The sequence below is a fragment of the Anas acuta genome, chromosome 1, assembly GCF_963932015.1.
Source record: "Anas acuta chromosome 1, bAnaAcu1.1, whole genome shotgun sequence".
Lineage (NCBI taxonomy): Eukaryota > Metazoa > Chordata > Aves > Anseriformes > Anatidae > Anas > Anas acuta.
Window position 1 is genome coordinate 181652819 of NC_088979.1, and position 12092 is coordinate 181664910.

A 12092-nucleotide genomic window follows, 5' to 3' on the forward strand; every position below is an offset into this window, starting at 1 on the left:
AGCTCAGTTCTCTGCTTGGCAGTGAGCCTTTGACTGAATTAAAGGTTTCCTTACAGGATTTACTCTTCCTCAAGCAAAGAAGAGCTCAGTTCTCTGCTTGGCAGTGCTGTGTATGACAGGCTTCCCTCTGTAACCTCCCCATAGCTTTCCCCTGGGTGCAGCCGCCCAGGCTCCTAGGATCCGTGGCGCCACTGATACAGCCCAGCTGCAAACCTTGGATTGCAGCTCAGGAGAAACTGCTTGGTCATGTGAAAGAGCTGTGAGAAAGTCTGTACAGCACAGGTACGTAAGATAAGAGAGGTAAAACTGCAGATATGAGGTACTTGGCAGACTGTAGCAGCCTGAATGATTCAACTAAAAACATACCAATACAGAAAGGGATACAATACTAAAAATCAGCAAAAACAGAGTCAGAAGAAAGGAACCCAGCACCGCTAAGGATCTGGTCAGGGATCATTGAGGACCAACTTATCTCATCCTCACTGATGCCCCCTGGCAAGTAAAGGCTTCTGGGTGTCTCATGGGAAGTGGTGCGCAGAGTAATGCTTAGCCTACCAGCTCTCTGATCAGCTTCTTGGTATCAGAGCCACTATTTATATATTTTTTTTCAGTTGGATATATTCTAGACACTGTATTGTAGTGTCTCTTTGTGCACAATTAAAGAACAAATAGAGTGACCCTGAGAGGATTAGTAGCAATTCTGTCTTGAAAAGCAGCCCTTGGGGAAGTTGGTCTCACTGGCAGGGATGCTCAGCATCGTTGCTGCCAGTGCTTGCTTCTGCTCTGTGGAACAGGGCTTAATTGCGTGTCCTAAATCAACAGCAGGCTGAGGATTCCCAGCAAGGCACAGACTCCAACACTAACACAGATACATGATCTTCCTCTTCACCTTTTTCATATTACAAATGAAAAGGAGGGAAGGGGGAGAACAATAAACACTGATTGTTGTTTATTTAATACTAAAATTGGGAAGTTATGAAGAATACAGAATTCTTCAGTGTTTTGTCACTGAGATGGAAACCCAAGAATACTCTTGGTGTATACAGCTCTCTTGCTGAATTGTCCTCCTTATGATGCTTGTTATGATGCTTATGATTTATCATCCTTGTGATGCTTATAATGCATAAAGGTAGACTGCAAATGTGTCCAAGTCATGCTAATGGGTCAATTCCCCCTTCAGACAGGACATAAATACAAATGAGGCCTCTTAGGAGAGGGGTGCAAGACAGTTAAACAGAAAAAATATTTGCACAGTTAGGTGGTAGATACAGCTTAAGTTAAGGATTAGGCTCAGTGGTTGTGTAAAGATTAAACAAAAACCTGGTGGGGTATAAAACTGGATTATACACATAGTGCTCCATGTACACCTCATGCTCCTAGCAGAGGATGAAGACCCAGGGAGAGAACAGCAATCTGCTTATGCATTCTTGAAGAGATTGTTAACAGCTAAGACAAACTGAAAAACCAGCTGTGAGCCAGTTTTCTTCAGGTTTGCTAAAACTTCAGGGGAAACGAACAAGAACAGTTCTTATCCCTAGTAATCAATCTTGGATTCTCCTAGGCTTGTGAGTATGAAGCCTGCTTGAACCAGAAATGCTTATATGTTTAAAAGTTATAAGTTTATAACTTATAAGTTTAAACTTACATGCTTAAAAGTCTGAAGGACTTACACTGCCACAATCTGCCCTGTTTCTTTGGCCCCAGTAACAGGCAATCTCTCATAATGTCCATACTGGTTCCATTGTTCCTATCTGCACCAGACCTTCTTGTAGCGCAGACTGTTTTACAGACTGTACCACTTCAGCTCTCTTTACTAGTATGTTGAAGGCAAATTTCACCCATTCACAGAATACAGGTTTCACTGTTTTGCTGTCTACAACATAGAATGTTGGGCAGAGGGTAATAATAGGATTGTGTTTTATTTTTTCCTGTGTTAAAATTAGAGTAGGAATATTTCTGGCAACGAGTAATTTGCAGAAGAAAAAAAAAAAGTTAAACAAGAACTATTGGTTTTTCAAAAGGTCTGGAACAGCACCTGCCAATTTTAATTTTGAAGCACTTTTAATTAGAAAAGGAATATTAAAAAAAATTAATAACCTCAAACCAAAGTGTTCCATTGAAAATAAAGTTTCAGATTGGCTTGAAATGATTTGCTTTCTCATTGATTAACAGACCTAAATTTCTCATTTCGGCAATGAACTAAGCATAACTTTCTGGAAGTCTCCTAATTCTTCTTGCTAAGTGGACCTGAACTTAATATTGTTTTTCTCTTCATACAAGCCCATCCTTTTCCATGCAAATACTCAAAGAGTAGAATACTCCTCAACCAAAGAACAGTCATCTTTTTGTATGTATTGGATGATCGCTTACAGACGATCATCCATGTAAGTCAAATACAACCATGCAATTTCATTTTAACCCTCTAACAAAAAAAAGTTAATGAAAAGAAAGCAATAGAATCAAGTATGATCAAATCAAAGGGTAAGGTTTCTAATGCATTTTAGGGGAGCCATTTGAGAGCTCAAGGAAGAACAGTTAAAATTCTGGATTAAGAAGAATACAAATAATTTAATATAGTCTCTTACGTATTGAAGTGCTCAGCAAAAATCAAATTAGTCGATGTTCCTGTGATTGTTGTCAACCCTCCAATGGTAGCAGAATAAGCAATACATAAGCACATCACTTTGAAAATCCCACTGTATTTGTCCTCTCTGCTTTTTCTCCCTGTTTCAGCAGGTGGTAGGTTCTGCTTAGTAAGAATATAGACTGATTAACATATAAGAAGGGCTCATCATCAAGCACAAAAATAGGATTCAAGGATGTCCCAGAACAGTCAGACAATTTTCTGGTAATACAGCCATATGCAGTGTGGTTTGGTTTGCAGTGGCAGTGCAATTATTCATGCAAAGGAAAAGAAGGGAGAGTCAAACCCTGAAGTCCTTTGCCTGAACTGCCTCAGTCCTTACACAGGAACTGCCTTTATATATACTGATACATATACACCTGATATATAGAATCATTCTCTGATGAGGTTGGTTTAATTATATAAAACACCTTGGAAGCACAAAACCAGTAAAAGATAACTAAATAAGCAAACTGTATGTATATGCAAATCCATACATACTTATTCACATAAAACTAGCTTCATTGATAGCAGCACCATGTTAAGTGTTACATAGGAGTGAGATTTGGGTTAAAACAAAATTGCACACATTAACAGAATAAGAAAAGATACCTTACATACCTGTTCCTTTTCTTTTTCATTTTCCTTTTCAATTGTGCACACAGTACTACTCATATCGTTGTCATATCTGCAAAAACAAAAGTATTAATTGCAATAAACAGATGTTCTACTTAGATGAATTCTTAAGAGAAAATTTAGAAAATGAATAACTATTACCCATTAACTTGTTTGCCTTTCTCTGTCCAGTCACTGTTTTCACATTCTCCTACATTTTCTGTAAGACATTGACAGAAAGACAAATAAATGTTTAGGGGTACAAATCTGGAATGTCTCTACCAGCATGTCCCATTCCTTGCAACTGCTCTGTATCATCCCATGAACACATTTACAAGTGCAAAACAGCTAAGTTGTGCCCTAATCCTCCACAACTCATATTACCCCAGGGTCTCAATCTCATAATGATGAGAAATCTTCTCCTAATTTACAATTCAGCTGTGTATTTAACCAGTTTAGATTCATTTGTTCTTCCAACGCTACCCTAGAGCTTAAAGAGCTCTCTTCTCTTGCTGATATTTAACCTCCCATGTATTTATAGCCTGTAGTTATATTTTTTTTCAGACTTCTTTTTACTAGGCTGAACTAGCCAGCCTCATGTCTTCTCCGCTCCTGCCGTATTCTGCACCTGTTCAATTTTAATTAATCTTTGTGAATGTGAGAGGCCTCATGCACAGTAATCAAAGAGATGTCTCTCAACAAAACACATAATGATGCTGTTACTTTCCTAGCCCTTCATGTTATGTGGTGTTTGGTGTGCTGCAGAGTGAGGGTGGGCAAACAAAAACTGTACCATACACCTACCGTCAAGCTCCAGCGCCAGGTTGGTGGAGCCGTTAGAGTAGGACATCTCCAGCATGTCAGCTTCTGCATCAGCTGTGGTGATCTGCTGAGCTACGGCCTCTACAATCGGCATCACCATGGCAGCCGCAGAGGTGTTGCTGAGCCACATCGACAAGAAACTACAGCTCACCATGAAACCCAGTGTAAGCCTGGAATGGAAGAGAATAGTCTGTTACTGCTGCAACAACACCTCCTATCACCGGGCTGTTTAATATAAATGGAAAGCTTTTTCAACAGAAAGCTTGAATGTAAGAAACAGTAAATATTTACAGCTTGTAACTGACCTCTGAGGAAGCTGATGAATTAGAATGATTTTGGTCAAAGATATTTTCACACTGAAATAGAGTTATAAGGGTCAAATATACTTATAAGTGGAAATGGAAGAAATAATGTTTATCTACAGAATAATACTGTATATGAATCATCTTTGAAGAAAGAGCGCCATGGATGTCACAAATTCAGATCAAACTTAAAATGGCTATACTACTAATGCTATTAGTCTTGTATTGTACAAGCTAGCTCAAAACTCTGGGCTGTGAGTCACTTAGGCTGTGAATCCTCTGGATATCAGTCTGGGTGTTATAAGGAGAAGTATTAGCAATTCAGTAGGTGGCACTTAGTTTTTAACCTATACCTCACAGTGTAGGGATTATTTGTGCTTCCATAAAGGCTATATTTCATATTAAATGGGAAAGTGAAGGTCATTATAAGTCTTGGTCTGGTCTTGGTGCAGCTTGTGCTAAGTTTGCTCCAAAATAGGAACTGCATCTACCCTACTAGAGTTGCTCCAGATTTGCACTAAAAAAAAAAATAAAAGCAAATATTCTACATCACAACTTGTGAAATTAGGTTAAATTTAACATACAGACTACACTGTCATATTTAATGCATCTCTTGGAGTTGTAAATGAGACTAGTTCTCTTGGCTTCTTGTCCCAAGGTGTTGGCAGTGTCACTGGACACCTGCCATGCATCACCATAGCAAGGCAGTAAACATGAGTGAAGGGACTGTGGTGGTACAGCAGTTTATGAAAAGTCACTTGTGCAATCTGAAAAGATCTTTGCCTGGCCTAGATCAAAAGCTTTGTAAAAGCTCTATGGATTACTCAACACATGAAAATGAGATTTAATATGAAAATAATGTAAGCAATGTATTATGACATAAAAATAGCATTCAAAATGCCTCTCATAGCCTTTCATTTCAGCTAATGGCAAAAACATTTCAAACTTGCTTCTTTTTTTTTTTTTCTCAATATGGGTACAAAAAGTTCAATACCTTGATACCCTGTCTTTCCTCTGTGCACTTTTAATTGCATAACAATGATATGATCTGCAGAACTGCAAGTGGCAGACCTGATTCAACACAAATTGTCAGCACTATTATAAATCCCATTAACTTTACTCAGTTCTTGATCAGGTCCTCAGATGGAAGTTGGGGAAGAATTGTGTTTTCAGGAGAAACATTTGTGCAGAAAACACTGGTCAGGATAAATACTCCTGCTGTCCTACACCCCACCCACTACTGCATTCCCAATTCTCTACTGCAGGAAACTCCTACAGTGATATCTCTGCCTTGGGCTGGATGTGGCTCCAGTGTGCAAAAGCTGTCTGGGGACTCCTGCTCGTGGAGGAGGGGGGTTTTGCAGAAAGAACAGTGTGCATCACTTTGCAGGGGCACATAGCTTATGAGCAATAGATGCTGAGAGGCAGGAGGATCCTCTCCTTCACAGATCATCTTATCATAAACTTATCATCTTGTTACCATAATTAGGAAGTGTGATAGAGCTGAGATAGGAGGGATTCTGCTTCCTCAGGGTTACATAGCTGTCTGTGGAACTGCTCCAGGTATCTTCAGCAGCTGGATGCAGGTTCCTGCATCCACAGCATGTTCCTCAGCAGTTTTCGGTTAGTGGAGCACACCATTGACTTGTATTCTCCCTTTCAAGATTTCATCCAAAAGATAACTGCATACCATAGAAAAAGAATATAAGGAGTATTTTGTCAAAGAGAAAGAGAAGAAAGAGAGAAAGAAAGAAAGAGAAAGAGAGAAAGAAAGAGAGAAAGAAAGAGAGAAAGAAAGAGAGAAAGAGAGAGAGAAGGAAAAAGAGAGAAAGAGAGAAAGAGAGAAAGAGAGAAAAAGAAAAAGAAAAAAAAAAAAGAAAGAAAAAGAAAGCTACCAGCTGTCTGAAGGAGTGGGAAAAAACAAAGTACATGTGATACTTAAATTTAGGACAGACAGACTACCAAGGAATAGAAATATTCCAGTATTTCCAAGAAGTGTTATTAGTTAGATCACTCAGGAGGTATCTTATGTTTTAGACCTAGCTTTCTACTTTTCTGACTTCTTACTTCCCATCACTTTTTGTTTTCTGACAAGGAGTCATAAACATTGTATATTCTGGGAAGCCAGATTCACTTTACAGATCTTATCTGCAACCTCACTGGTGTGCTGACAGATGAATCTGGGGGCCTAAAGCATTCCTAGAAGCTTTCCTTGCAAGCAAAGAAAAGATTTCACTTCATAAGATATATGTTGATAGCAAGTCAGTAAAGAGTGCAAGATTTCATTTCTCTCATCACCTCATCCAGCTGGGGAAGTTCCTATTCCTTTGATATTTTCTTCACAAGTTGACAAAGAAAAAAACATAAATAGAGGCACTGTGCTTCATGTGTTTTTCCTTTGCCAACACAACTTTTATGACTTTATTTTCCCTCTTGTGTATCTCAACTCCTTTTCTGTATTTGTGAAGTTTCCAGAATTTTGCAAACAGTACTGAAATACAGATAAATATAAAGTATAGCATAGATTTTTGGTTGTAGGCATCAGGTATGTAAAGTGCTAAACATTATCAGGAAACAGGACCCTTACATTATTCACAGATTCATCAGTTGTTTGGTATTTTTGATGTTTTTGTTGCTGCTTAAAAGGTTCCTTATTATGAGCAGAATCACTGTAGGGAACTTTCAGTGTTATAATTAGTATTTCAGCAAAATAATAAAGTGTCACCTACAAATCAATCATATCATTTCAAATATCTACTTTGTTTCAGTAGAAAAGAAAAGGTGGATTTCTACTGCAGAATAAGCAGTAGGCAATTATTTCTGGAATTCGAAGCTTTCCACAAGTATTATTGTCCTCCAAGACGTTGTTTAGCACGTACCATGCGGGGTTGACACCCACTAACATCACCATTCTCAAAGCCACTCTTTTGTGGAAATTCCATTTTTCTATCGATGTTGCCAAACAAATTACTCCCATCAGCAACAGATGAAAGTCTTTAAAATAAGCAGATGCCACCTGAAATAAAAACAAACAAAGAAGTTATGTTAATTAGTTGTTTTATTTTTTATTAGTACTTGATACTAGCAGTTCAATACAGATATGTATTGAAATGCATGTGGAGAAAGATTTTTGGTTTAAACTTTCATTAAAGGTCTCATGTAAAATTTCATTAAAGCTCTTAATTTCATTTAAACCAAATAACAATGTGCCAAAGAACACAGTGTTAAAACTCAAAGAAAAATAAGGCTTGTGGTATAAACAACCTAAGATCATCAGTCATGTCTTACATAAAATCTAAATAACCAATGAAATGCTGCTTTTTATTAACATAGCCACCTATTGAACAGAGAAAAGAACAACTTTAAACATGGAGATATAAAATATCATCTGTGGTGTCGTCTCTGATGTGCAGATAGATTTTGCACACAGGGTCTTTACTGTACATGTATCATACTGCTTCCGTAACATTAAGGATATCTTAAATCTATCTCTCATTTTCCCATTGACTGGCATCTAAGCATTGAATCACAGTCTAGGAAAATAAATAAATAAATAAATAAATAAATAAATAAATAAATAAATAAATAAAATATGGACCAGTCCTGAGGACAAACCACATACAAATCACGTGAGCTTGAGATAGGCCTATTGTGACTGGCACTCAGCAAATCCATGGATTTAACCCATCCGGTTCTTTCTTTGCAGGTTTTGTTATTGAAATCTATAGTATGATAGGGAAAAAGGAAAAAATTACCTCCTTGGATTCCATTATACCAAACAGTGGGAACATAAATGCAGGAAGCAAAGCTGAAACAGCCAGCGGCAAAGCTTCTGTGAGCCAAAAGATGGCAACTACAAACAGTGTGTATGCACATTCTGCTTCCTAGAATACAAATAACACCAATGAAAACAGGAGTGGATCACACAGAAGGAAAAAAAAAAAAAGTCACAATTGCAAAAAGTCCGGCTATGTCAGCTGAGAGATTACCTCCACCTGGAACTAGTATGAGTCGAGAGACCTGGATTCAGGGTACTTACTGTCTTCTATTGATAATCTTGCTAAGGTACAAAACAGTCTGTAAATAGGTTTAAAGAATTTTTTGATAGACTTAAATTCTTCCACTTATGAAAGGACATAAAAAAAGACATTGCTTTTCCTTCAAACACAATTAATCGTATAGCTCATTCTGGAGCTTTCTCAGACCATGAATGAACATAAATAATAGAGTCATAGAAACATTAAGGTTGGAAAAGACCTCCAAGATCATCTGGTCCAACCATCCCTCTACCACCAATATCACACAGTAAACCATGACCATGTGCCAGGTCCAACCTTTCCTTGAACACCCCCAGGGACAGTGACGCCACCACCTCTCTGGGCAACCCGCTCCAATGCCCAACTGCTCTTTCTGAGAAGAAATGTCTTCTCACTTTCAGCCTGAACCTCCCCTGGCACAACCTGAGGCCATTCGCTCTAGTCCTATTGCTAGTTATCTGCAAGAGGTCGACCCCCAGCTCGCCACACCTTCCTTTAAGGCCATTGTAGAGAGCAATAAGGTCTCCCCTGAGCCTCCTCTTCCCCAGACTAATCAACCCCAGTGCCCTCAGTCACTCCCCACAGGACTTGTGTTCCAGGCCCTTTACCAGCTTCGTAGCCCTTCTCTGGGCACGCTCCAGGGCCTCGATGTCCTTCTTGTAGTGGGGACCTAAAGCTGAACACAATATTTGAGGTGCAGCCTCACCAGAGCAGAGTACAGGGGGATGATAATCCTTCTTGCTCCTGCTGGCTACATGCACTCTTTCTGATACAAGCAACCATTACAAACATTCTGCAGCTACAAGCACACAGAATGCAACTTTTAAACCTCTTGGAGTGTTTGCAGTCGATAATAAGTCAAATTTTGGCTCTTCTGTAATCAATTAAATTTTGTCACCAGTATCAATAAGGTGAGAATAACATATAATATGAAAAACAAGCCTGACAAGAAACACAGTTACTGTTCTTAAGATTTGTAATTTTAGCGAGTGACTTTCATTCAGAATTCTGGAAAAAAGGATTTATTTCAGTGCTGCCAGTAAAATGCAGCCATCTCTTTGCTGATAAAGAACAAATGAGAAAAGACTAAGCTGAGGGAGGAAGAGTAAACAACATGGAAACAACTGAGGATGCACCCAAATATAAGGAGATTAAGTGAACCTAGTTTCTTCTAGAATCCTAGAAGCCCATTTTTTGTAGTTTTGATTTATATTTCTGCTCTTGAAGAAAATGGTTTAGATCTTTTAATGTCAATGTTTAGGACATGAAACTACTTAGCAGCAACAGAGACTGTTTGCAGTAGAAGAGGAACTGAATGAAATGGGGCTGAGAACCTCTTACTGAAATCAAGATTAAATCCAAGTCAGTCAGCTATGTCTAGCATTCATTTTTGGGAAAGCTTGTGTTATATATGAAACAACTTAAGAATGACGATTCACTTATCACCTAACAAATATTTATCTCACTTAAGTACTACCAGATTAAGAACTTTGCAGATTCTTAATGCTCAGAGAGGAATAGTGAAACTGTGAAGTGAGACAGTGTGAAGCCTGTTGCTATGTATCAGCTATCTATATATGATGCAAGGACTTCTGAACTGGACTTTAATGTATTTTCATTATACATGTTATGTATAATGCATGTGTGATAACGCATCACAGGAGAATTCTATTTCATTCTGTTGATATCAGACTGTGCCAAATGGAAGCACTAATATAATAAGATAGCTGTTCCATCAGCCTGGAGTTGTCACAAGGGTTACTGAATGCCAGCAGAATTTATTTCAAGTGAAATAAAACTAAGGTATTCTGCCATAACCTATGCTATATTTAGGAACCAGAGGGAATTTCTCAGAACATTCATTCCAGTCATTTTCTGTCAGACAACACAGTATATGATGAACTTAACAAAATCTATCATCAAATAAAAAGGTAATTTCATCTGTCGGTTCAACTCCACTGTCAAACACACAGAGCTGATTAAAAGTAGCCAAATTGTAATGGTAAGGACAGGATTTTCAAGGTGGTATGGGTGATGTTAAATGAGAAAAACATTTACTAAACAAGAAAAAATATATATAATTCAGAACTTCATGCAACCAGCACAGAATCTTTCTTATATTACAGCTGTTGTCTTCTATATATTTCTATGAAAATACTCTGAGTTGACCAAACAAACAAACAAAAATCCACAGTGTAAACATAATGAAGTAATTTTGAAAAGATCTGGGAATCTCAAGCTTGACATACAGCTGCAAAATAATTACCTGTCACAGCAGGTCACTTACTTTGGTTTTGATGATGAGTGGGAGTGGAAGTAAAAGCAGTGGGGTGAGGACAATGAGCAGGAACCTTCGGTATGCCAGGAGGTAGTTAAGAACCTTCATGGTTGATGGCTGATGATGAACTTTCCTGCAGAAACTGCTGAAAAAAAAATAGGTCTGACTTTAAATAGCTAACTCTGATTAATATTTTTCCAAACTATCACCTTTAGCCATTGCTAAAGCAGGCCAGTAAACCAAGTTAAAATTAAATCTTGCTTTTTATGGCTTTAGTGACTTTATTAACAGTAGGTTGATAAGATAAGTGTTCATCATAAACCAAGGCTAGATGCCTGTCTCCTCATGACTTTCTCCCCCGCCTTTCCTCATAACAAATCTATGTAATTAGAACAGGTTTTAGGCAACTAGATAACCAAACATTTCAGGTGCTCTCCCAGTCACTGCCGGCTACTGTAGGAAACTGAAACATCCGATATACATAGAATATATGTTCAAGCCCAATTATGTCATGAAGTGAAAACATATAGAAGATCATTTTGCTGGACAGAGTTAAAAATCTTCTAATTTTCAAAACTTAAGAGGACAAGGTCTTGAGCATCTTGATCTAGCTCTGAACTTTGTTTTGAGCAAAAGCTTAGACTAGATGACCTCCAGAAGTCCTTTCCAGCCTTAATCTTTCTATTGATTCTGTCTTTTTGAGTTTGAAATACATGAGAAAAATAGGTTCTCTCTGTCTTGTCTGGCAAAGAGTGTATGATTTTTTGTTTGTCATCTCATCTTATCCTGTTTTCTCACAGAAACAGGAGAAAACAGGATAAGATGTTCCATGTAGCTTTGAGGAAGACTAAGAATGGGAGAGTTTATGAGATGATCAAAAATGAATAAATACTATTGCCTGAATTTTCCTGTTTTCAGTAAAAGAAAACATTGTACCATGTTTGTTATACAACAGAATAGCATCAAATAAAGAAGAAGAAAAAGTAGGAAAGAGTTTTGTATCTGTGGGTAAAGATCAAAAGGGAAAAGAACACACTGCTTCATGCTTAGGATCTTAAGTGAAGCAGAAGATTGGAAGAGAAGACATGAAGGAGTCTTTGAACTACAATCAGAAGCATCAAAAGGCCAGTTAATAAGGCAGATTTTAAAAATCTGTATAACTTTTGATTATATGGATCCCTCGTATGAGGATACAGACAAAACAGGTGCACAGACCGCCAGTGTTGGGGACAAAGTTTCAGTTTCTGAAGATAGGACTTTGTTTTTTACTAGGGAAGCAGCATTTCAAATCTAACTGACAGGAAGGAATTGATTGACAACCCAAAGATGGAAAATAATTTGGTGGTGAAAGTAATCATAAAATAACAGCCTTTGCTATGTCACAGAAAGAAATAATTGGGAAAACAGCTTTGACA

General features: G+C 37.9%; 1 protein-coding gene across 1 annotated transcript in view; it reads right to left on the bottom strand.

Annotated features, from left to right (window-relative positions):
* Positions 1-10815, bottom strand: part of SLC13A1 (solute carrier family 13 member 1) — a 28454-nt gene extending 17639 nt beyond the window's left edge. The window contains exons 1-7 of the mRNA XM_068669605.1: positions 10687-10815; positions 8118-8246; positions 7242-7378; positions 4043-4230; positions 3401-3458; positions 3245-3311; positions 2586-2746 (exon numbers count right to left, since the gene is read on the bottom strand). Coding sequence (XP_068525706.1) covers positions 2586-2746; positions 3245-3311; positions 3401-3458; positions 4043-4230; positions 7242-7378; positions 8118-8246; positions 10687-10785 — 839 coding nt within the window. The 5' untranslated portion in view covers positions 10786-10815. The remainder of the gene's footprint in view (positions 1-2585; positions 2747-3244; positions 3312-3400; positions 3459-4042; positions 4231-7241; positions 7379-8117; positions 8247-10686) is intronic.
* Between the last annotated feature and the right edge of the window lie 1277 nt (positions 10816-12092).